The 27,879-nt window shown below is 35.1% G+C and overlaps 1 protein-coding gene across 1 annotated transcript in view; it reads left to right on the forward strand.

The window, feature by feature from the left end:
- Positions 1-25,913, forward strand: part of LOC124845099 (uncharacterized) — a 44,760-nt gene extending 18,847 nt beyond the window's left edge. The window contains exons 10-17 of the mRNA XM_088114020.1: positions 149-892; positions 5,865-6,689; positions 7,140-7,883; positions 8,005-8,832; positions 10,806-11,546; positions 11,657-12,409; positions 12,855-12,915; positions 25,530-25,913. Of these exons, the coding sequence (XP_087970146.1) occupies positions 149-892; positions 5,865-6,689; positions 7,140-7,883; positions 8,005-8,832; positions 10,806-11,546; positions 11,657-12,409; positions 12,855-12,872 (4,653 nt within the window). The 3' untranslated portion in view covers positions 12,873-12,915; positions 25,530-25,913. The remainder of the gene's footprint in view (positions 1-148; positions 893-5,864; positions 6,690-7,139; positions 7,884-8,004; positions 8,833-10,805; positions 11,547-11,656; positions 12,410-12,854; positions 12,916-25,529) is intronic.
- Positions 25,914-27,879: the final 1,966 nt, after the last annotated feature.

Below are 27,879 nucleotides of genomic sequence, written 5' to 3' on the forward strand. Positions count from 1 at the left end.
TTTCCAAATTTGGTTTTATAACAAATTATATAATGAACTAAAGTGCGGGTCACATATACCATAAGAATTAGTATAAAAGACTTTTTATATATTTATTCAATCATTGATTGTCATGTACATCTGACATTTAGTTTCTTCTCTTTTTAAGGTTTCTTTTGAATATTCAAAGGATATAAATCTTGTTGATTATCCCGAGAGGAAAGATCGACGTGGTAAATTTGCTTTTCCGGACAATTTCTTTGGTTGTTTGAAGAAATTGGAATTTGGTGAAGCATGTAAAAGAAATACTTTGATTCCCTCTCATGTACTACCTTACTTGAAGAACTTAGAAGAATTGAATGTGGAGAAATGCGAATCAGCACAACTAATATTTGACATAGATGAGAGTGAAATCCAGACGTATGGAATGGTGTTTCGTTTGAAAAACCTTACTTTAAAACACTTGTCAAATTTAAAATGTGCATGGAAGGAAAATCTCGAAGGAATTTTCAGCTTTTCCAATTTGAAAAGAGTGGATGTTGATGGTTGTGGAAGCCTAGTAACATTGTTCCCTTTATCACTCGCCAAAAATCTTGGGAAGTTGGAGACACTTTATATAAAGAAATGTGAGAAAATGGTAGAAATAGTTGGAAAGGAAGATGAAATGGAGTATGGAATGACATTAATGTTAGAATTTCCTCGTTTAACCATGTTACGTCTTTGGAATATCCCACTGTTGAGTTGCTTTTACCCTGGAAAGCATCATCTAGAATGTCCCTTGTTAAATAAATTAGATGTGGGATTTTGTCCTATGCTGAAGCTATTCAGATCAAGCTTTGATGATGATAGTAAAAGAGAAGTTTTAGAGGCTCCAATAAGCTTGCTACCACAACCTTTGTTCTCGATTCAAAAGGTAACAAAACATTCAAATTTAATCCTTTTGTGCTTCCTTTTCTTTTCGTTGATATATTTTTCTCTTAATAGTATCTAACTAATTAAAGTGTAATGCAAATTCTAGAAGAATGTAGAAGCTCCTTAAATAGAAGAATTGAAATGTAATACAAGTTCTAGAATATTCTAGAAAAACCTAAGATAGGAAGAAAAAATCAAGAATATTCTACATAGGTAAAAATCTAGAACATTCCACATAAGTTGTGGCTAGTATGTTCTAGAATAATCTATGGGTCTATAAATACCCATGAACTCTACCATTTGATGTATGAAGCCAACATCTACCATTTGTATGAGCTAACATCTATTACAACTAAAGACAACTACAACACTTCTTTCAACTACTACTTCTACATTCTACTATCTCTACATTTTCTCTACCACATCAACTACTCCTTTCACAACCTTCAAAATACTAACAGTGGTACCAGAGCTACGTTCGGTCATCTACTGGGCGTAGATAAAATTTTCAACTACCTCAAACAAAACTATAACTCATTCTACTACTTCCAAATATATTCTCAACACATGGCTACTACTAATCAAACATCATCAATTCCAGTACCTATTTTCAAAGGAGAAAATTATGATTTTTGGAGTGTCAAAATGAAGACATTCTTCCGCTCTCAAGATTTATGGGATATCATAGAAGAGGGATTCAATATTCCAGAAGACACATCTACTCTTACTGCAGCTCAAAAGAAGGAGTTGAAAGAAAACAAGCAGAAGGATTCAAGGGCTTTATTTGTTCTTCAACAAGCAGTTGATGAGACAATTTTTCCAAGGATAATTGGTGCCACAAGTGCAAAACAAGCTTGGAATACAATACAAGAGGAGTTTCAAGGAAGTTACGAGGTACGCAATATTAAACTTCATTCTCTAAGACGAGAGTTTGAATTATTAAGAATGAAAGAATCTGAGACCATTAAAGACTACTATTCTAGAATAAAAGAAATAGTTAGTCAGATGAGAGCCTATGGGGAAAATATTCTTGACAAAAAGATCGTTGAGAAAATTTTAATTTCTATTCCCCAAAAGTATGATGCAATCGCAACCGCGATTGAACAAACAAAAGATTTGGCTACATTGTCAGTCACACAACTAATGGGCTCTCTTGAAGCTTATGAACAAAGATTGAAAAGGCATGAAGAAGACTCGGTTGAAAATGCCTTTCAATCAAAACTAAAATTACGGTCTCAGAATAAAGAATATGAAGGAAATAAAAGTAGAGAAGAAATTTCTAGAAATAAAGAAAATCCTAGAAGTTTCTCGAAGACTCGTCAAGAAAAATATCCTCCATGTGGCATATGTAAAAAGACAAGTCACTTGGAAAAAGATTGTTGGCATCATGGAAAACCTCAATGCCACTATTGCAAGAAATTTGGTCACGTAGAAAAGTATTGTCGTAATAAAAATAAGTATCAAGCAAACTTTGCGGAAGAAGATAATCAAGAGAAACTCTTATTCTACGCCAATCAAGAATCTTCTGGTAGAGAAGGAAGTTGGTACTTGGATAGTGGATGCAGCAATCACATGGCGAAAGATCAAAGCATCTTCAAAGACATTGATAAATCTGTCAATGTCAAAGTTCGGCTAGGAAATGGCACCACAGTGGAGTCTCGAGGCAAAGGAACTGTCATGGTGGAGACAAAGAAAGGTACTAAATTCATCAAAGACGTTTTACTAGTTCCAAATCTTAAAGAAAATCTTTTAAGTATTGGCCAAATGATGGAGAATGGATATTCTCTTCATTTTGAGAAAGATACATGCAAAATTTATGACAGTAAAATGATAGAAATTGGCCAAGTAAAAATGGAGAAGAGAAATAGAAGCTTTCCTATAAGCTTCAAACCTGGAACTAATATTGCCATGAAGGTAGAAGTTGATGACTCATGGCTTTGGCATAGGAGATTTGGCCACTTCAACACACATGCCTTAAAACTTCTATATACGAAAAACATGATGAGAGATCTTCCATGCTTGAAGGAGAATAATGAATCATGTGAAGGATGTCTCCTCGGAAAACAACATCGATTACCATTCTCGACAGACAAAGCATGGAGAGCAAAAGACTTATTGGAGTTGATTCATACCGATGTTTGCGGACCAATGAGAACACCTTCACATCATAACAACAGGTATTTCATCCTCTTCATTGATGACTTCTCTAGAATGACATGGGTCTATTTCTTAAAGGCAAAGTCAGAAGTTTTTGGAGTATTCAAGAAATTCAAGGCCCTTGTTGAGAAGCAAAGTGGAAAACAGCTAAAAGTACTTAGAAGTGATCGTGGCAAGGAGTACACATCTCACGAGTTTGACAAATTCTGTGAAGATGAAGGCATAGAGCGACAACTTACAGTCGCATATACTCCACAACAAAATGGCGTGTCAGAGAGAAAGAATCGCACAGTTATGGAGATGGCAAGATCAATGCTGAAAGAGAAAAGTATGCCTAATACTTTTTGGGCTGAAGCAGTTTACACTGCAGTTTATATTCTAAACAGATGTCCAACTAAAGCAGTCCAAGACAAGACTCCTATTGAAGCTTGGAGTGGGAGAAAGCCATCGGCTAAACACCTACGAGTATTTGGATCTATCTGCTACATACATGTTCCTGATCAAAGGAGGCACAAGCTTGAAGACAAAACTATACGAGGAATATTTTTGGGATATAGCACACAGTCAAAAGGCTATCGAGTTTACAACCTACAAACAAAAAAGCTCATCATCAGTCGAGATGTTGAAGTTGATGAAAATGCTTCTTGGAATTGGGAAGAAGAAAAAGTTGTTACAAGCAACATTTTACTTCCAGTGCAACAATCTCAAGAAGAAACTCAAGAAGAGGTAGAAAATTCAGGTATGCTTTCTCCACCTCCACAACAAGATTCTTCACCTGAATCTAGTCCAAGAAGAGTAAGATCTTTGGTAGACATATATGAAACTTGCAATATGGCCGTGATTGAGCCTAACTGTTATGAAGAAGCATCAAAGCAAGAAGTATGGGTCAAGGCTATGGAAGAAGAGATTAAAATGATTGAGAAGAATAACACTTGGGAACTCGTAAATTGCCCTCATGGAAAAGACATCATTGGAGTCAAATGGATATATAAAACAAAGCTCAATCCTGATGGAACTATACAAAAGCATAAAGCAAGATTGGTTGCCAAAGGCTACTCACAGCAACCAGGAATAGACTACAATGAGACATTTGCTCCAGTTGCTCGCTTAGATACAATTAGAGTTTTAATAGCTCTTGCAGCACAAAAAGGATGGAACATCTATCAACTGGATGTCAAGTCAGCCTTTCTAAATGGGGTGCTCGAAGAAGAGATTTATGTTGAACAACCACAGGGCTTCATCAACGAAGGCAATGAAGGCAAAGTACTAAGACTTAAAAAAGCATTATATGGCCTGAAGCAAGCTCCTCGAGCATGGTATAGCAAGATTGATAAATACTTCATCGATCAAGGATTCAGGAGGAGCAAGAGTGAGCCAACACTATATATTAAGGCACAAGGTCAGTACCATCTCATTGTCTCTATATATGTCGATGATCTTATCTATACAGGAAACAATATAGAGATGATGATAGAATTTAAAGAAGACATGATGAAGACATTTGAAATGACTGACCTTGGCTTGATGAACTATTTCCTCGGTATAGAGGTGAAACAAGAAAAGGAAGGTATATTTATCTCTCAAAAGAAATATATTGAAGCTCTATTAAAGAAGTTCAAGATGAATGGTTGTAAACCTGTCACTACTCCACTGGTGGTAAATGAGAAGCTAGAGAAAGATGATGGAGCACAAGAGGCAGATGCATCATGCTACAGGAGTTTAATTGGAAGTCTCCTGTATCTCACAGCCACACGACCAGACATTATGTATGCTACAAGTCTTCTATCAAGATTCATGCAAAAGCCAAGTCAGATTCATTATGGAGTAGGAAAAAGAATTTTAAGATATCTACAAGGCACAAAGGAGTTTGGTATATGGTACAAAACCATGACTAACTCAAGGATGATTGGCTACACAGATAGTGATTGGGCAGGATCAGTGGACGACATGAAGAGTACGTCAGGATATGCTTTCTCACTAGGATCGGGTATTTTATCTTGGGCATCAAAGAAACAAGCAACCGTGGCACAATCAACAGCAGAAGCAGAGTATGTAGCAGCTGCTGAAACCACAAGTCAAGCAATATGGCTAAGAAGAATACTTGAAGAAATGGGTGAACCACAAGATGGACCGACTATTATCTATTGCGATAACAAATCGGCAATAGCAATAGCAAAAAATCCAGTCCATCATCAAAGAACAAAACATATAGCCATTAAATATCACTTCATTCGAGATGAAGAGACAACTAAACAAATTCGACTCGAGTACTGTCCAACAGAAGACCAAATTGCAGATATATTTACGAAGGCATTACCAAGACCAAGATTTGAACTACTGCGCACAATGCTTGGAGTTACCGAATTTGCATTAAGGAGGAGTATTAAAGTGTAATGCAAATTCTAGAAGAATGTAGAAGCTCCTTAAATAGAAGAATTGAAATGTAATACAAGTTCTAGAATATTCTAGAAAAACCTAAGATAGGAAGAAAAAATCAAGAATATTCTACATAGGTAAAAATCTAGAACATTCCACATAAGTTGTGGCTAGTATGTTCTAGAATAATCTATGGGTCTATAAATACCCATGAACTCTACCATTTGATGTATGAAGCCAACATCTACCATTTGTATGAGCTAACATCTATTACAACTAAAGACAACTACAACACTTCTTTCAACTACTACTTCTACATTCTACTATCTCTACATTTTCTCTACCACATCAACTACTCCTTTCACAACCTTCAAAATACTAACAGTATCTAACTAACATCAACATATCTTTTTTTGAATTTTTTTGACTTCAATTGTCAGGTTTCTCGCAAACTGGAGCAACTGACACTCAATGAGGAAAACATTAAGCTAATGAGTGATGGACGTTTGCCACAAGACCTTCTTTGTAAATTAAAATATCTTCAACTATCCTTTGAGGATGATAACAATGGGAAAAATAGTTTGCCTTTTGATTTCTTTCACAAGCTACCCAATTTAGAAGGGCTTACAGTAGACAAATGCTTTGGTCTGAAGGAGATATTTTCCTTGGAAAAGCTTGAAGTTCACGACAAAGTACTCGCCGGATTGAAAGAATTAATTTTGTGGCAATTAAGTGAGTTAGAGTGTATAGGTTTAGAGCACACGTGGGTACAGCCATACACTGAAAAACTTGAACTCTTATATCTTTATGAGTGCCCTCTGGTAGAAAGAATAATTTCTTGTGAAGTGTCATTCATCAATCTTACAAAGTTATATGTGAAGCTCTGTGAAAAGATGGAATATTTATTCACGTTTGCAACACTCAAAAGTTTGGTGAAACTTGAGATTCTAGGCATAGAGAATTGTGAATCAATCAAAGAAATTGCAAGAAATGAAGAGGAAAATGGTTGTGATGAGATAATCTTTGGACGACTCATATCAATTGAGCTGAAACACTTACCGAGGCTAATAAGCTTTTATTCCGGAAATGCCACCTTGCAATGCCCATGTTTACAAAATGTGATGGTTACTGAATGTCCCAATATGATAACTTTCTCTGAAGGAGTCATAAAACTAGCAATGTTTTCGGGAATTCAAACATCCAAAGATTCTGATTTCACTTTCGACGTCGATCTCAACACAACTGTCGAAAGCTTATTTCATGGGGTAAGAATTACTTATTCTACTTAATTTGGTTACAAACAAAGTTCCACATCAGAAAAAATAAGAGATGGATATGGATTTATATACACATAAGATACATTTATTAATAAGAGGTTTTTTGAAGTGGTACGGAAACAGATTTGGCCTAAAGTGGACCATATCTTATCATTGTGGAGATCTATGTGTGTGTTGACCTTGGTCTAGAGTGATAATTTTAATCAACCTTTTGACCATGATTGTTCATAGAACTAAAGTAGAAAGTTTATTTTCCAACGGTTATGAAAGAATTGAGCCCATATGTCCTCTTTAGAAAAAAAAAGTTGTATTTTAAAAAAAAAAAATTGGTGTACTTTTTGGCCTCCTAAAGGTAAATCTGAGTGATCTTATTAACTAAATACGAAGCGTATGAAACTTGTTAATTATAACCTGATATTGAATTTCTTGCTTTTTTAGGAGTTTTTCAACCATTCAAAGCACATGATTCTTGATGAATATCTTGAGATGACGGTAGTTCAGCACATAAAACCTGCTATTTCAGACAATTTCTTTGGTAGTTTCAAGGAATTAGAATTTGATGCAGCATGCAAAAGAGCTATCGTAATTCCATTTCATGTACTCCCTTACATGAAGAACTTAGAAAAGTTGAATGTGCATAGTTCTGATGCAGTCGAGGTAATATTTGACATTGATGAGAGTGAGGACAAGACAAAGGGAATAGTCTCTAGTTTGAAAAAACTTACTTTAAACAACTTGTCAAATTTGAAACATGTATGGAAGGAAAATTCCACAGGAATGATCAGCTTTCATAATTTGCAAGAAGTGGTTGTTAATGGTTGTGGAAGTTTGATAGCATTGTTCTCTTCATCCCTAGCAAGAAATCTCGGGAAACTTAAGAAGCTTGAAATAATCGATTGTGGAAAACTGTTAGAAATAGCTGAAAAGGAAGATGGAATGGAACATGGAACCAAAATAATGTTTGAACTCCCTTGTTTGTCGTCGCTATTTCTTGTAAACATGCCACTCTTGAGTTGCTTTTATCCTGGAAAGCATGATTTGGATTGTCCGTTATTAGAAACCTTATTTGTGAGCTATTGTCCTAAATTGAAGCTATTCACATCAGACTTTGATGAAAATCAGAAAAGAGCTATAGGGGCTCAAATTAGCCCACTGCAACAACCTATGTTTTCAGTTGAAAAGGTAGCGAAGCATCAACATTTACACTTTTTTGAGTTTCCTTTTCTTTCCATTTTCCTTTTAATGCTTTTAACTTACAACACATGCACGTTTTCTTTTGAATTTATTTGTCCTTAATTGTTAGGTTTCTCCCAACATAAAGCTTTTGGCACTCAATGAAGAAAACATTATGTTATTTAGAGAAGTACAGTTGCAAAAACACATTCTTTGCAATATAGTTTCTCTTTGGTTGTGCTTCGAGGATGATAACAAGGAGAAAGATAGTTTGCCTTTTGACTTCTTCCACAAGCTACCCAATTTATCCAGTCTTACAATACAAAAATGCTTTGGTTTGAAGGAGATATTTCCCTCTCAAAAACTTCAAGTTCACGATGGAGGACTTGCGGGATTGAAAAAATTACACTTGATAGATCTAAAAGAGTTAGAGTTGGTGGGCTTAGAACACCCTTGGGTACAACCGTACTCTGAAAAGCTTGAACTGTTAAAGCTTGAGAAGTGCCCTCAGTTACAAAAATTAGTTCATTGTGCAGTGTCTTTCATCAATCTTAAAGAACTGCGAGTGAAACTCTGTGAAAGGATGGAGTATTTATTCACATTTGCAACAGTTCAAAGTTTGGTGAAACTTGAGACCCTAATCATAAATAGTTGTGAGTCAATCAAAGAAATTATTAAAGATGAAAATGAAGATGGTTGTGCTGAGATGGTATTTGGACGACTCAAATCAATCAAGCTGGAATCATTGCCAAGACTTGTAAGGTTTTATTCAGGGAAGGCCACTCTGCAATGCTCGTATTTAAAAATCGTCATGGTAGTTAAATGTCCAAGTATGATAACTTTTTCTGAAGGAGTCATCAAAGTGCCAAAGCTTTCAGGAATTCAAACATCTAAGGATTCTGATTTAACCTTCCATGACGATCTCAATACAACTATCGAGAAATTGTTTCACCAAGAGGTAAGAATTCATTCTCTCAATTCAATTATTACCGCCAGCTGAAAAACTATGCTATGCATTCATTTTATCATTAATAAATAAGTGAAAATTTTCTTTTAATAAGAAAATTGCAGGCGGCCTCCTAATACATTTATATGTTAAGGTCTTCAAATAACACTACATATCGATTCTAAAATCGTAAATGTTAATAACTTTATATTAACATAAAGAAGTTGTTACAGAACATTCAATTATAAACTGTCAGGAGACTTAATAATCACTCAGATAAATTTAAAAGTTAATTAGCTTCGAAATGACCCACTCTTAATATAAAATATAACTAATTTATGAATTAGTTTTGACTAAGATGCCTTTGACAATAAAATATTAAAAGTTAATTAGTTTTACTGTTATAGTAAAGTTCAAAAGATTAAGTTGTTACATTAGTCACCCTATTGAATTTATAAGTATCCGATGTTTACTTTGCTTCATCTTCTTCAGCTTCCTTTTCTCCCCATTTACATTTACTGTCGAAATTCAACAAATATTTTGCTTTCTTTTACTTGGTTTATATATTGTATATTTTTTTCTCTTTTTTTTCATATATATTTGCTCATTCTTTTACTGAGCCTAAACAACACATTTCTTTTTTATCCTTTTGTACTTTTCCTTTATTATTTTCCTACCTTCATTCTAATTGGATCTCTTGGCCTTATATTTCTTTCGTTTTAATTACAACTAAATAAATCCCCATGCAAGTTTTTTTTCATAGGATCTTCCGCTTTAATTATGAGCCCAAAACATTCTATCGTTATTATTCTCTCCTCTCCTTTTTTAAAGATCTGATTAGGTATATATTAAAAAATAGATAATTCACTTATATGATTAAATTTGTTTTAAACTTACTTATTTTTCTCTAAAAACTATCCTAAATATTAATGACATATAGTGTTGTTCTTTTTGAATATTTTTATTCTTTTAATCTCTCTCAATAAAAGAAGGTCTGATTATGCTTTTATTAATAGAAATTTAAGATAAATGTAGCTTTGGACTCTTAAATTTAAAAAAGAAATAATCTTTAATATTTGAAAAATATTATTTTAATTTTCAAACACTAATATTAGTGGACTAAAATTATTTTAACCCTCAAAGTTATTGTTTAACTACTAAAATCATACTTTTGAAATTTGAAAAATATGAATTGAAAATTACCTTCAATTTTTTCTACATGTTGAGTTTGCATGGGCTAAAACCGTTATGTGGTCATTCTATGCTTTGAAAACCAAACCATTCGGGACATCACAAGGTTTACTGGTTAAACTTGTCATATAGTTGAACGGTGATTGAAATTAGTATTAATAAATAAAACAATATAAAATAATATACAAAAATAACATTAAAAATATAATATCATAACTTCAAAAAAAATTAAAAATGAAAAAATAACTTTCAAAATTTGCATAAAAATTAAATATTTTCATAGTATTTAGGTTTAAGGTTCAACAGTACATAATAATATCATTTAAAAATAAATGGTTTCTAAAAAGAAATACAAAATAAATGTTCAAGTTTTCCAGTTTTTGATCCATTCAATTGGAGATCGGATTTGAAAGTGTAATGGACCAAATACTATAGAACAATTCGATTGGAGATTGAGTCTGTAATTCTAAAAGGCCAAACACTAAATGAGTTAATCGATTTTTCGATTCAACTGGTCGGTCTATTTCTCAAAACAAAGCTACTTGTTATCATCCATTGTCCTTTTATAACTTTTTTTTTTTTCATTTTGGTCAGAAAACCGTTAGCCATCATTTATTCTCATTTTTTCTCTTTTTATATCTTAGATAATTGACACCTATTATAAAAATAAATGAATAAATAAATAAGCTGCATGCCTATTACCAAAATGTGACAAAAATCCAAGTGATCTTAATCAAATATCAAGCATGTGAAACTTGTCCATTACTCTGACGTTGAGTTTCTTGACTTGGAAGGAATTTATGGAATATTCAAAGCGAATGATTCTTGATGAATATCTTGAGATGACAGGAGTTCAGCACATAAAACCTGCTATTTCAGACAATTTCTTTGGTAGTTTCAAGAAATTGGAATTTGATGCAACATGCAATAGAACTATTTTAATTCCATCTCATGTACTTCCTTACTTGAAGAACTTAGAAGAATTGAATGTGCATAAATCCGATGTAGTGCAAGTAATATTTGGCACCGACGAGATTGAGGTTGAGACAAAGGAAATAATCTTTGGTTTGGAAAAGCTTACTTTAAAACACTTGTCAAATTTAAAATGTGTATGGAAGGAAAATCTAGAAGGAATTGTCAGCTTTTCCAATTTGCAAGAAGTGGAGGTTGATGATTGTGGAAGCCTAGTAACATTGTTCCCTTTATCACTTGCCAAAAATCTTGGGAAGTTGGAGACACTTGATATACAGAAGTGTGAGAAAATGGTAGAAATAGTTGGAAGGGAAGATGACATGGAACATGGAACGACAATTGAATTCCCTTGTTTATGGTATCTAAATCTTGAAAACATGCCATTGTTGAGTTGCTTTTACCCTGGAAAGCATCATCTAGAATGTCCCTTGTTAGATAGGTTATATGTGGAATGTTGTCCTAAGCTGAAGGTATTCCGATCAAGCTTTGATGATGATAATAAAAAAGAAGCTTTAGAGACTCCAACTAACTTACTACAACAACCTTTGTTCTCGATTGAAAAGGTAATGAAGCATTATAATTTAACCTTTTGTGTTTCCTTTCCTTTTCTCTTTATAGTATCGAACTAACATCAACACATCGTCTTTTGAATTGTTTTGACTTCAATTGTCAGGTTTCTCCCAAACCGGTGGGATTGACACTCAATGAGGAAAACATTAAGCTAATGAGTGATGCTCGTTTGCCAGAAGACCTTCTTTGTAAATTAAACTATCTTATACTATCCTTTGAGGATGATAACAATAGGAAAGATAGTTTACCTTTTGATTTCTTTCACAAGCTACCCAATTTAGAATCTCTTAGAGTACAAAAATGCTTTGGTCTGAAGGAGATATTTCCCTCTCAAAAGCTTCAAGTTCACAACAAAGTACTTGCTAGATTGAAACAATTATATTTGCGGGAATTAAGTGAGTTAGAGTCTATAGGTTTAGAGCACCCGTGGGTACAACCATTCATCAATCTTACAGGGTTATCTGTGAAGTTCTGTGAAAAAATGGAATATTTATTCACATTTGCAACACTCAAAAGTTTGGTGAAACTTGAGACTCTAAGCATAAAGAAGTGTGAATCAATCAAAGAAATTGTGAAAAAGGAGGATAAAGATGGTTGTGATGAGATAGTATTTGTACGGTTGAGATCAATTAAGCTGAATTCCTTACCAAAGCTAGTAAGCTTTTATCCAGGGAATGCCACTTTGCAATGCTCATATTTGAAAAACGTGATGGTAGCTGAATGTCCCAATATGATAACTTTCTCTCAAGGAGTCATTAAAGTGCCAAACTTTTTGAAGATTCAAACATCAAAAGATTCTGATTCAACATTTCACGATGATCTTAACACAATGATCCAAAAGTTGTTTCACAATCAGGTAAGAACTCATTAATAATATTTTAGTAATAGAATGATGTTATATATCCTAAGTCTTTTCTTCACTCTTGATACTTTTAGAATGAAGCTCATTGGTGCATGTCCGTTATTTTGATGCAATCTGTTATTTTCCAATACTCAATGAATTTTAGATATAATAAAGTGTGTGTTGTTAATGTTCACAGATTTCGTAATTGAGAAGATAGAACATGGAACATTCAGAAGATAGTGTCAAACAGTGTATTCCTAGCACTTTTCGTAATTGAAATTGAAAGTTTTTTTTTCAATATAATATCAAAACTTTCATAGTAAATTGAGTAAGATCTCATTATAATCTTTGTCCTACGAACAATCCCAGGTTCTTTATAAAATCTTTTAGCTTAAAAAAAACCTGAATCTTTTATATAAAGTTTTTCCTATTAACTCACTATTTTTCATATATTCAGGTAATCCATCAGTCATGATGACAGTAATGAGCGTTTGGAGTTCTTCTTCCTGTACCATTTGGTAAGTATATATGTATTCCTGCATGTCAACCATACTGCAAATTCACTTCCCTTTTAAATCTTAATAGTGTTTGATATTTTATTCACCGTAATTTCCCTTTCTTCATATTTATATACAACACTAGAAAATGAAATTAATGACTAAATAAAACAGAATAGAAATATTAGTCGCATTCAACGATTCACAAAGTTCAAAATTCCCAATGTTATATTTTCAATAATATATTGCAAAGATACAATCGCATTTTATATGTCCAAGTTGGAGAGCACTTACCAATTAATGCCACACCCAAAATTATATATTTTCTTTCGTTGTATACATAAATTTGAAAAGAGTAGTTATATATTTTTAGGTATAACTATACTCTTAATTCTATTATTATGATTGTGTGAGATTTATTTATTTTGTTTCAAATTTAATTGCAGTTATACATTAAAAGTAATACAATAAAATTCGTTCATTATAAATTTTTGTATCTCTCGAAACAATTAAATTCTCTCTTTCTTTTTATATCAACATTGTGAAAATGATTAATCTTTTAAAATTATTTTCTAGCGGAAATTCATTAATTTTGGGTAAAATGCATATTTTATCCAAAATTAGCAACTTATATATGTTTCTCATTGCTCTTTGAGATATTTACATTGTAAATATCTTCAAAAGTCATATTCATTATATTGTTAAATTACTTCTGTCTCATATATCATAAATATTCCATTGTTTAATGAGCTTAAGTAGAAATGCTTATTAAGGAGACAGAGAGTGCAAAAGCAAGAAAAGGATTATTCTATTATATTGATTAAAAACAGAGAGCATAGAGTTATGTAATGAAGAATATAACTCATAAAACACCTATCAGTTATACAAACAGATTACACTGTGTAATACCTTCCCTCAAACTCATACAAACAGATTACACTTTGTATTACCCCTTAAAATTATTGTGAGATATGGATGATGAAAAATTAAGGATATGTCCGTTTTGATATTCAGTTTGAAGAAAGATATTGACGCTATACTAAAAAAATATGATAACGGGAATGATAAGTTAGGAGAATGGTCCATAACTTATATTCAATATCTACTAATGTTCCATTTAATTTTCGTTACTAATTATTATTTCCTATATTTAATTAAAAGATAAAAATTATAATAAAACTCAAAGACTCTTGAAAATAATATCAATGAACAACCATAAGTTTATTTCTAGTAGTGTAGCAAAGGAAGATCTTGAAACTGGTTTGGCTAAGATGTCGACAACTTCACACATAGCTGAAATATGAATCAACTGAATGTGATGTTGCTGGATATGATCACAAACAAATTGAAGGTCGATTTCAAAATGCTTGAACTTGGAATACATCAATGGATTTGAAGTTATGAGAACAATAACTAAATTATCATAATAAACCTTTGGTATTCCTCCGTTGATGTGAAGTTCAGCAAGAAGAGACTATATTCAGAGTATCTTAGTAAAAACAATAGTCGCACTTCTGCATTCAGCCTTGGTGCTGCCACAGAGACTGCCTTTTGTTTTTGGGAGTGCCAGATGAGGTTAGTTCCAAGATAAATGCAGAAACATATTGTGGATTTTATATCTTCTATGTTAGTGGCCCAATATACTGCGCTGAAACCGATGATGGATCAGAGGATGGCTATTAGAGCAAACCATGTTTCATTGTGTCAAAGAGATATCTCATAATACGCTTGACAACAATCCAATGATGTTGCTGAGGGGAATGCGTGAACTAACATACTTTATCAACATAGAAATATATTTCTGGTCTTGTGATTGTTAAGTATTGTAAAGTACCTACAATGGAGCGATAAAGAGTGACATCTTCAACAGTAGGATCCATCATGAGTAAGATGAAGAGAGGAGATCATAGGACTTGGCTGAGCTTTTGAACTTAACATATTCGCTTTCTGTATATTATCATCGACATATTTGGTTTGGGATTGTAGACAACAACTCTCTATTGTAAAAAAAACTTGATTCACCTATGTTGTTGTCGTCTTATTCATACAATCAACAATACAATCTATAAACCTACAATTTTCTAACAGTTGTACTCAAAATAGACAAAAACAACTATAAACAGCTAACTCATTAACTACCCAGACTCCAACGGCTAGGACATTAGGTACCCATAACCACTAATTACCCACAACGGCTAATACATTAAAATTTATAACAAACCAACAAAATTCTCCCATAAACTTAAATGTCTCTTTTGTTTTTCATCTCCGTTCTTCTATTCTTTATTCAAGCTTCCCATGTGTAGTAACTCTTCTCAGACCATGCTTGCTTCTTTCATTAATAGTCGATTTCTTCTCTTTCTTCATGATTGACTACACTCTTACTTTGTCTGTGGCTGACTTATATTTCGCTTTCACTATGGCCAACTTGTTCTTTGTTCTATCAGTAGCTGACTTGTTCTTTGCATTCTCAGTGGCAGACTTGTTCTTCTCTTTGGCTAACTTGTTACTCGTCGGGTCCTTGTCAACAGGCAGAGTTCTTTTTGAGAGATTGAACCACTCCTATGTATTATTGCACTCAATTGCACCAATCTCTTCATTCATTTCATTTCTCCACTTCTTATCTTGCACCTCAAGTGCAACTCTCATATCCTTCTCAGCTTGCAATTGTTCTTACAATCTTAAAACTTCTTGTTCAAGTTCCAATTGTCTCTTATGCAAATCCTGCTTTCTTCTTTCTAAGCTTACTTGTAAATCTACATTGCCTTTAACCTCATTTCCAATTCTCTGTTGCAAATCAACTTTTGCAAGTGTTAACCTTCGAGCAACAAGCTCGTCTTCACACATGTCCAAGCTATCCAAGTTGTACAAATGCACCCATGAGGTTTCCAAACACCTCATTGAGATATACGAGCTCTCCATTGATCATCGACTTATTTGAGCTACCTAGGCTCCCCACCGAGCTTTCCAAGATGTTCACTTATTCCATCGAGATATCTAGATTTCTTACCGAGCTATCCAAATTTCCCATCGAGCTATTTGAGTTATTCACTTGCTCCACCATCTTGCTTGGGCTATTACATATTTTTTGACCTCTCTATCTTACTCGATTGCCTTGTCGAGTTCTCCACTCGCTCAGTTCCCAAGCTACGTCTCACCATCAACAATGACGTTTCTTCTTTAACCTTTTTTGTGAGGTTGATCGTGTCTTCTTTTCCATTAAATGGACAATTTTAAATTTTTAGCAAAATATTCGACCTTACCGTAATTGAAACACTTATATCAGTAACGCTCCTTTGCATAATGACCATACATGTCATACTTTGAGTTTCTCAACCGACCTCCTCTCCATGGCCCACCTCCTCTTTCGCACCAATTTTTTCCAGATTGTTCTTTCTCTTCTTCTTGTCCTCGACTTCTATTACTAGGACCACTTCCTCCACCTCTTCAATCTCGTCCTCTCCCATGAGTGTTCTGAGTCTCTCCCTTCATTTGGAGTAGTTAATCAAGTGGCTTCGCCCTCTTCTTCTTCTTCTTCCACATAACTCTAAAGGGACCCAACAAGCTTTTCAACCGTGAACAATGATAAGTCTTTAGATTCCTCAATTGCACAAACCACATTTTCGAAATCGTTAGTTAACGACCTCAAAATCTTCTCCACAACTTAGCTAGTGGGTACCGTCTCTCCATTCTGCCAAGTTGGTTCGCCACGGTTTCAACCTGAGTTATGTACTTGGCTTCTCCTTCGGCCTCCTTAAAGGGGTCATGGTCTTCAATTCACCCTTGAGTTTTTGAAGTTAGACTTTCTTCACTCAGTCATTCCCTTTATATGCCTTCTTTAGTATATCTCACGCTTCTTTTGAAGATTTGGCACTTGCAATCTTCTCAAAGTTGGACTCGTCAACAGCTCAGTACAATATGTACAAGGTTGCCTTGTCCTTGACACATACTACTTTCAATGCATTCAATTGGGCATTCAATCAATTTGTGGTGTTTGTTGGCTCTTTGTGACTATTTTCCACCACCTCCCAATTGTCTTGGGAACCAAGAAGGGCCTTCATTTGGAGACTCCAATTGTCATAGTTGACCGTCTTTATCAACTTGGGTAGGGACACACTTTTTGTAAGATTGACCATCTCACTCTCTATTTTTCAAACACTCAAACATTGAAGCACTCAAGCTCTTTACCTCTCCTTTTTCTTCCCACTAGCTAATTGGCACATCATCCAGTTTGTAGACAACAACTCTTTACTATGAAAAAAACTTGATTCACTTATGTTGTTGTGTTATTCATACAATCAATAATACAATTTATAGACTTACAAATTTTTTATAATTGTACTTTGAACAAACAAAAATGGCTATAAACAACTAACTCATTAACTACCCAGACTCCAACAGTTATATGTTTCCACATCAATGTTTGGCCCACGAGCTAGCCTTAATAGAGTTTCAGAAATACTTGGAGTCGCATAAACCTTTTTCTTAAACTATGCTAAGAAAGTTTTGTTATGTTTATTAAGTGACCATTTTTCACTCATTCGTGGGTGCGCAGACTTGATTTCATCAATGTGTTGCAAAATGTAAGGAATCACATCGATGATGTTGTTTAAGACGTACAAATGAGCTTGATCAACTTTTATTCTACTAACACTTTCAATCTTCACTCCTCGAACACCCTTACCTTCACATTTAGCTTCATGTCTACTCTCAAGAACTCCTACTGGTTCACAACTTGGCAGATAACTTTAGAAGAATTCAATGATTTCTTTTGCAATGTACCGCTCTATAATTGAAGCTTCCGATCAATAGTGATTCTTGACATATCCCTTTAAAATCTTCATGTATCTCTCAACTAGGTACATCTACCTCAAGAATCTGGCCCACATAATTGAATTTCCCTCATTAGATAAACTATCAAATGAACCATGATATTGAAAAATAAGGTTGAAAAATACATTTTCAATTGATACAATAGTCTAATGGCCTCACTTTCCAAATCATCTCACCCTTAAGCGTTAATAACTTTCTTGCAAATTGCATTAAAAAACATGCTAAAATGTGCTAGAATACCTTTAACAGAAACAGGTAAGATGACACGAACAACTACTGGTAAAAGGTTTTGCATCAACACATGACAATCATGGGACTTTAAGCCCACTAACTTTAAATCTTGTATAGAAGAAACAAGGCTATTAATATTTGAAGAGTAGCCTTATGGAACCTTCACACTACTTAAATACTTATAAAAAATTTGTTTTTCTCTTTTAGAAAGAGTGTGACAGACTGGGGGCAAGTAAAGGCATCTTTCAATTGATTGTGGATATAACTCAGATTAAAGGCTCATGCCAGCCAAATCTTGTCGTACTTTTACTCCATCTTTTGTCTTTCCTTTTATGTGTAGTAAAGTCCCGATGACACTATCACATACATATTTTTCAATGTGCATCATGTCTATACAATGTCGTACATCAAGTTTACACCAATAGAAAAGATTAAAGAATATTGATCATTTCTTCCAAATATTTTTCTCAAGTGTCTTCTTTTTATGTTTTTCGAACACAGTGTCAATGTTTATCACTTGGTTGTATACTTGCTCACAATTGTGGGGTCTCAACACAACTTCATCCTTAGAACGTCCATTAAATGCTTTTTGCATTCTACAATAAGACTGATTTTGAGGAAGAAATTTTCAATGTTTTATATACACATTTTTCTGACCATGCTTCAATTGAATATAACTCAGGTTTTCTTCAAAAATGAGACATGCAAAATGACCTGTAGCCACTCACGTTTCCATATGCTAGGAAATCATTTACGGTGCAAAATAACATTGCATGCAAACAAAATGTTTCTTGAGAATATGAATCAAAGACCTTGACGCCTTCTTCCTACAACATTTTCAAATCATCTATTCATATCTTTAGGTATGCATCAATGTCATTTCCAGGTTCTCTAGGACCCGATATCATCACAAACAACATATATTTTCTCTTTATGCACAATAAAGGAGATGGATTGCAAATCATCAACAAAATTGGCCATGAACTATGGTTGTTACTTAAGTTCCCATAAAGATTCATACCATCTGTAGCAAGTCCAAGTATTAAGTTTCTTGGTTCTACACCAAATTTTGGAAATGTTTACCAATCTTCTTCCATTGTGGGGAATCAGCTGGGTGTTGAAGAAGATTATCACACTTTTTTCATCGATGTGCCATTTAAGGTTCTTCGCATCTTTTTAATGGAAAACAATCGTTTCAACCTAGGTATTATAGGATGGTCTTCCAAAGACATGAAATGAAAGTGATCACTCATGGCCACAATCAAGTTTTCATTTGGAGAGCAACACAAAATGATCTCAACCGAAAGTTTATCAAATTTATGCATAAACTTTAATGTACAGATTTATGAGAAATAACTTTTTCTAACTATTCGATCGGAAAATTCAAGATTTAATACAAGTGATTAAAAGTTAAATCATTTGTACTAAATCTCAAATGTGAACTAAAGTTCACTCAATGTTTAACTATCATTATAATAAATCTTAATACAATTAAAATTATTTAAACATACAAATCTAATAATAAATATAAATTTCATTCTACAAATATTTTAAAAATGTAATAAAAAATAAAATATCAAAACATACACTAAAAATTTGTCTAATATAAAAACAATAATGATAAAGACAAAATATAACCAATACCACATATAAGGAACAAGAGACAAAGTGCAATTAGAATTAAATACAATTTAATCAAATCAAATTCCTAAAAAAATTTGGCTAACTATATGCAAAATGTTGTATCCGAAAATTTGGAAAAGGAAAACACCAAAATCACATCAGTGCGATGATATCGAAAACCAAAATCTAAAAACTAATAGTGAATATTTGAGGGTGGTGTCACAATCGAAGTGAAGGAGTTGACGCCAGTGAGGAAGAAAAGAGAACTTGTCAAGAGAACTCGTCACTGTTCAAAAATAATGTTCATGCACAAAAACAATCTATCAAAATGAAAGAAAATCATACCCAAAGCATCCAAGCAACATTCATTTGCGTTAAATGAAGCTAAAATTACTTTTGGTGGTGGTCGCACTTGTCGCTAGAATAGTTTAAAGGGTTGAGAAGAGAGAGCGCTAAGAAAGAGTGGAAGGGAAATGTTCTCTTGTGCTGTTTTTTAATTCATAAAATACCGTCGAATACTCTAGGGGACCGATGTCATATCACATTAGACGTCGGACAAGTAGGGGGACCAACGTCTAATGGGTGTATAATATTACTTTGGCACTGCATTTTTTAATGATTTAAATAGAATTAGGCGTCAGTCCTTGGGACCATCTGACGTCCAATGTGATATGACGTCAGCCAATTGACTCTTCGACATCATAAGCACTAGTGTAGTCAAGGGAAACGACAGCGGTTATTTTCACACATAGCCAACGATTCCAAAACTTAGGCATATACAGGCGAGGCAAAAAGTCTACCCCTTTTTGCCTCGATTGTAGACCAAAGCAAAAAAGATAAACTTTTTTGTCTCGGTTCTAAGATGACGAAGTAGTAGGATTTTCCTTTTTTCTTTATTTTTTTAAAAGGACTTTTTGCCTCGGTTCTCCTTGAACCGAGGCGGTATCTTGGACTTTTCCAGATTTGTACCCTCGTATCTTTTTCTGCAAAAAATGAAATAATTTTAATTTTCTTTTAAATTAAGTGATATTTTTCACTCAGTTTTATCTCTCTTCTGTTTTTCTCGTTTCCCTCACTTTCTTTGATTGTCTTGTCTTATTGTCTTATAATCCAACAAGATTATGTCTCCCAAATTATAGTTATCAAGGAATAAAAATAAAAATTCTAACTTTTGTGGTAAACTCGCAGCAAAATGAAATATATGCAAATGTTTGCAAATTTCACGGTTACTATATAATAACTCATATGAATGACAACTTTTACAACTTAATCATTTTATTGAATAAAATAATATATAACATATTAAAGAAATTAAATAATTTAAAGGTTCATGAACATGTGATATAATTATAATAATGGCTTTTCTAATATAATAAACAGTAAATTGTTTATAAAAATAATGTGAAGCACAAACATACCAATTAATTTAATTCTATGAAAAATATAAACTAACCATTATATTAAAACTTGGTTTAATACCCCTTATGGTCCCTATTTTTGTCAAGTATGTTCGATTTGGTCCCAGTTTTTTTTTTTATTTAATGTTGTCCTAAAGAATGTAATTTTTGTTCAATTTAGTCCTTTTTGCAAACGACGTTTCAATTGTTAACGACCATTGTTGCAGCTGTGCAATCTTCTTCTGAGATGGCATTTAACTTTTGCCACGTCACCATTCGTTTTCAGGTAGTTTTTCCTGATGTGGTGACACATCCATCGATGAACCTAGTAGTTGGTCTTGGGAAACACTTTCCTTCGAAACAAAACCCTTTCCATGCCATTGCTGGGTTGTGCTGTAATGCTTCAGATTTTCTCTGCTTCTACTCATCCTTATTTTGCTACTCTTTTGCTTAAGTTTTCCCTCTTTGCCAACTTTTGGTACAGGTGTTTCAAACTCAACAAAAGACAAGCCCAAACTATCTTGCTTACTAGTAAACACAAATCCCTCCTTCTCCTTAACTAGGTTTAACTTCTCAAATTTCTCCAACAAATTCGCTCCCATTTCACATTTTCCAAATGTAGTCACAATCTCCAAACTAGGTTTAGCATCAACTTTACTCTTGTGAATATTACTACCAACAGAGTCATTCACATTCAGATTCTTCAACTGACATAAAACTTCATGAGTTGAGTTCTCAGTAGCAGCATTATTACATCTTCCTTTTCTTAATGTTCAATTTCTTCCTCAGGTCATTCCGTAGGTCCGATTCGCTAAAACCTGTTCCACCTTCATTTACAATCTTCAACTTGTTCATCTGTTCAGAGACCGAGATTTTGTCAACACGCGAAGAAGTATTAGTAGCGAACACAAACTTCCAATGGCATGCGGCGTCTAAACCTTCACGGATTTTGAGATTCCGAAATCGATTGTCGATTGGCGACATTGGCGGTAGCACCGTTGCGAAATGGGTTGAAAACGGGGCGTTGTTGGGATTCCAAACCTAGACGAATCTGGGCCAGGACAGGCCCAAAACGGAAGAGGTGCTACTGAACGTGAAACCTGAGGTTGGGGTCGTCGCGTTCGCTTTTGGATTCGAAAACCTATTATCGTCACTAGCGTTGGGCAATTCCATTGGTTGGCTCGGTCGTTTTGGATTTTCGATAATCCAAATCAAGGACAAAGGAGGTGTGGTGCCCTAGTGAGACGGAGCAAGTCGCTGGAGACGCATCATAATCATCGAAGTAGTGATTGAATCGACGATTCTTCTTTGTCGGGTTTCAGTAATCATTGGAATGCAAAGCAACAAAATATGTCTACTCTAAATTCAAAATTAATAGCAGCTAATAATTAATTTCTACGATGGCGGTGGCGGTGGCTTTAGGGTTCGGTGGCGGCGCTAAGGTTAGAGAGAAAGTAGGGTTTCCGTTTCTGTTTGGGCTGAAGATTGAAGAAGATGGTGATGTGGCAGAAGTTAAATGTCATCTCAGAAGAAGATTGCACAGCTTGAGCAATGATCGTTAACGATTTAAACGTCGTTTGCAAAAAGGACTAAATTGAACAAAAAATACATTCTTTAGGATAACATTGAGCAGGAAAAAAAATTGGGACTAAATCGAACGCATTTGACGAAAATAGGGACCATCAGGGGTATTAAGCCTTAAAACTTTCATCCAAGTTAGATTGGTAAAATTTAATTTTCATAAAATGTTGATAATAATGTATGTTTGTCGAGAGATCAACACTTCCTGTCAACTAATCCCATCCTAATTACAACTCCAAAAACATACTCGGCAATATGAGTAATGGTAGCCCTGCTTCACCAGCAGCCCCAAACAGTCAGCACACTCAGTTGCCATGGTTCCACAACTCTCAAAGCAAGTGGTGCAATCAGTCCACATACAAAGAGTGCCAGGAAAATGACAGTCTGCACAAACTCTGCAACAACATCATTCAACACAAAAAGTTAAACTTTTGAATCACAGACTTGCTTCTTCATACACAACATTGCAAGTTCCTCCTTTTCAGCTTAGCATAAGCAACCATGATTAATTAGAAACTTAATTTATATATCTTTGAGTAAAAGTTCTTAAAAGAAGGATCTGAAATATAGCCTAAATTAAATCTTATATATTGCACTCCTAGCAAAATTTTTGGCATCCTAAAATGAAACAAGAAAACAAGCATTATAATGAAGCCTTATGAAGATGCTAAGAGTTCCATTATGTGTTCTAACAATGACAGAGGCTTTGGAATATGTAAAATCAAGATTACTACCCAAGTTGACAGCAACAAAGACATAACTCTCTACAAGGTTGAGCTAAATCATTGCGAACTCTTCGTTTATAACAAGTAATGAAGCACCCAGATAAGCCAAGTAGTGTGAAAAATAATAGAGCTCCTGCATTAGAAATTACCAACAAAAAATTAACCAAAACCAATATCTTTTTGACTTTGGAACAACGAAACATTAAACTCAAGGCAATGGACTAAATAATTCACAAAAGAAATATTGCATTACCATGTTGATGACACAATTAAAGTTAATCGCAATTTACCACATATGTAGTAAAAGCTCATTTCACTATCAAAACCCCAGAGAAGACGAAGCCAATATTGTTGATAATCATCAATTAAATAAACCAAATATGTTAGTGATGCAATGACCTGCATAAGCATTGAAGGGGTTGAATCAGATTAGCTATACGCACTCACAAAGTACAAATGGACAAGTATATACATGGCTAGACAAATAGAAACAAATCACCTACAAGTTGAACAGACAGAAAAATAAGCAGAATGTCTTTGGTGACAGAAAAACTGAAATTTCAGGTTACGCCATTTCCTATCAGCAGCAACATGAACACGCAAATGGTAAGGAGCCTTTCCTGTTGTATAATGAGCAAAGGCAAACCCTTCCTGAGGTGGCGGATGACCGTGGAAGAACGACGTTGGATCTAGCGGGGGAGATTCTAAAGGCGACGCCGAAGGGGAATGTTGCAGTTCGGGCTCAAGATTGGGCTTTAGAGTGGTTAGGGTTTTGGAAGGGGCTCCGTTCGAGTACGCCAAGTTTGAGTGGGTGAAGGAGCTTGTAAGAGACTACGAGGTGGCAGAGGCTTCTGACTCGTTTCCTCGTAGAACCGAGGCAATATAGTGGGTCAGCAGCGTTTTGTGCCTCGGTCTCCTGAATAACCGAGGCAATATATTCCCTTACGAGGTATATAATGTCTCAAATATTACAGTTTTCCCACCGCATTCTTATATGCTTCAGTTTTCCAAAAACCAAAGCACAATGGACGATTTAAAATACAGATTTTGCACTAGTGAAGGATACAAGAAAGGTCTTTTCAGGAAGATTTTATTTAATTATTTAAAAATTATTAGACGACTAGTTGACTATTCGACGTCTAATGCATTATGACGTTGGCTCTTTGATTGTCCGACGTCAAACTCTTCGAAAACATTCTTTTCCAGCTAGTTTTTTAAAATTTTTAATAAGAATTAGACTTGAGTTCCCCTTGAGCAAACATATGAAGGACATATGACGTCGCTCTATGAAAGGTCCAATGTTTAATTGGTCATTTTATTTAAAAAAAAATATCACTAATCATTTTTTAAGTTAACTATTTTTTAGTTGAAAGTTAACGTTGAATATTAGACGTTAAAAACCCATTTATAGTGGAGTCACTTATCTATCCAAGAACTTCATCAATTTGAGTCGCCGAATGGTGGCAAGAACTTATTGGTGTCAAAGAAGAAAATTGTCATCATCAAGTTTTAGAGAAATTGGGATATGAAAAGTATGAGGAAAAAAATTGGAAGAGGAAGGAAATGAATCAGAGTTGATAGTGGCGGAAGATGACGAACTCATGGAGAAAATTTTCGCTCTAAATACCATATAATTAAGGAGAAAGAGGCAAAAGGGTGCAAAAGGAACAAAATATTTATTTTATTATTAGTGATTAAAAACAGAGAGAAGAAGACTTATATAAAGAAGAATATAACTGAGAAAACAATTATCAATTATACAGACAGGTTAACCTATGTAACAATGCTCACAAACCAACCGGGTATTTATAATAACTAGTTTAAAATAAGCAAAAGATAAGTATGATGAATTTCGTTACATGAAAAGTAAAGTATGGAGACCCGTGTTTATTCATTTCTCTTAATTGTCTCTCTTATTTAATAAGTGGAGACACATTAAAAGATAAGATCGGACATTAAATCTCAAAACAATAAAAAGAATTCTTTTTAAAATACTTAGGATTTCATTTGAATAAATTAGGTTGCCAACTACACATGGATCACTGTAAATATAAGAAATACAGTAAGAGTATGCTGTTTTACCAGATACCTTTTCATAACTATTTACAAGGGACTGTATGCTCCATCAGAATGGTTGAATATAATTCTCATTTATTGTCATTGCATGAATTTGATTACTTATTTGAAACAAATTAGTTAAGCTTCTGTACATATAATTGTGCTTTTATTTATATTTTTTTGTTAGGTTAGCTGTGATTTCCGCATTGCATTCTCAGAGGCGGAGGGAACAATGATGATACAAATATCATGAACAAAAGTTTATTCTAAGTCTCTTTTTTGTTGTTTGAAATGCTTGAAATACAAATATACATGGCCATCTATTGTATGGGATTAAGTTAGTTATATTCTGTATGCATGTTAGTCCTGAACTTAAAGTACTTTGAAGATTGAACTTCGTAACAATGTCATGTCTGCAACACCTTAAAAATGTGTTTGAATTGAGACTTTAAGATCATCCATTATTTACTGCTTTTAGGAATTTAGTCCTTTATTTTTAATTTTCTACCCCTGTTATTTTTAAGTTTTATATTCTTTGTATATTTTGGGGGTCATGGCTTTGGAAGCGGTGGGCAGGGATATATTTGTATTTCATCACAGAGAGATATATCTCTATCAGGTTTCAAATAGACCTGCGTGAGGGTGACTGCGAGTAAAATGTTAGGAAAAGGCAATGTACTATAGTTATATATTCGAAGTTGCAGAAAGGTCATGTTATTGAAGGTGGTGAGAACCACCAAAGGTTTGATAACTTGAGGCTGTGAATTGAATTAGGTGTTAATTATTGTAGTTATCTCATACCCTTGTGGAGACTAAGTAAGAATATAAAGGAAAGGAGAGGAAGAGTAAACGAGATAAGGGATAAGCTGTACATATTACTTATCCGCAAAAATGGATATTTGTAAAAACGATGTGGCTTATATTATTATTTTAACCGTTGTTGATAAAGAAACATGAGCTCTCATGGGGGTGTCTTCTAGGATAATAATGTCAAATGGTCAAATGGATTCTGTGAGAGTGTATGTTCTATGATATCTGTCATGTATTTTCGTAATGCCTTATGTTTAAGGGAGTAGAATGGACTGCCGAAAATACGTTAGTTTTTGGATCTGTCTTACTCCTTGTTATCTATTAGAAAGCTGGTTTTGTGGGGTTGAGTTAGGCTTTAAACCCACTTTCTAACATGGTATCAGAGAAGGTTCTCTGATCTTCTTCCGGGGTCTTTGCTGTCTGCCGGCGGCCGGCCGCCATGGCCACCGGCAGCCCCTAAAATTTCAATAGGCAGCCCTTTCTCTTTTTCTTAAATCTGTGCCACAGTCAGCACCAGTGTAACCAGTCGTCTCTATCGTCGACCATCGCCGCTATCCACCACCGACCACCGCTGCAGTTTTAGCCGGTAACCTGCGGATCTGGACCGTCTCTTCGAGCGACGGCCAACCACGCCGGTTTCGAGAGCCACTTCTCAATCACGCGCCGCCACGACCATCAGATCTCTCCCATCGTCGCCGACCGCCGTCACAGTTTCGATCGGTGACCAGCGGATCTAAAGCGTCTCCTCGAGCGACGGCCAACCCCGCCGGAGTGAAGACCAGACTCCTCTCCACGCGCCTCCATCTGTCGCCTTCCTTCAGTCAATCTCGGGTGCGTGTTTGTCACGTGCCACCGTCTCGCTGGCGATCGTCACAGTTTCGACCGTTGTCCAATGGATCTGGACCATCTCTTCAAGCGCGACCTAACTCTGGTGGTTGCCGTCTCTGTCTCGTCCGCATGCGCCGTCACGCGCCTCCTCTCTTCGGTAGATCTCGGACGCGTGTTCATCACGCGCCGCCTTCTCGGCGTCGGCACCAAACCACGCCGCTACCGGTCTTCTCGCCGGACCTCTCTCTCTGTTCAAACTATCCAGAGAAGCCATTGCTGCCATCTTCGTCTGTCTTCGTCTCCGCCGTTGATGGTCCAAGCACGTTTTCCGTTGTCCAGGCGTCGTTTGCCGCTATCCAGGCGTCGTTTGTCGTTGTTTGACATCGTTTGTCGTTGTTTGGTGCCATTTGTCGTTGTCCATCTAGCACTGTTTTGCCACTGTGAGGAGTTGTAGAAGTTTGTCACCATCAACTTCTGTTTTCGAAGTCGTTCGTCATTGTCTGTCGCTATCCGCTGTCGACCACTGTTCGCTGCCAACCACCGTCTATTGTCCTTCATTGCCATCTGCTACCACAGTTTAGTCCGACGACTAGTGATATGGATCGCCTCCTTGAGCGAGAGGGCTAGTTCACATCCTGGCGCCACCATGTGCGCCACATTTGTTCGACGTTCGTCTCTGCCATTGTCACATTTTCTCTGGCGAAGTTAGGGATTTTGTGCGTCATGAGGAGTGCGACCCATCCCTAGTCGTTGCCTCATTCTCATCTTGTCACGCACGACTTCTCTCCGATAAGCTTTCGACGCTTGTTTGTCACACGCCACCTTTTCGGTGTCGGAATCACATGACATCATTGTCGTTTGATGAATAAAAGAGACCATCAAGATCTTTCACCTTCACG

Source organism: Vigna umbellata, chromosome 4 (genome assembly GCF_029865625.1).
Source record: "Vigna umbellata cultivar VRB3 chromosome 4, Vumbellata_1.0, whole genome shotgun sequence".
Classification (NCBI taxonomy): domain Eukaryota; kingdom Viridiplantae; phylum Streptophyta; class Magnoliopsida; order Fabales; family Fabaceae; genus Vigna; species Vigna umbellata.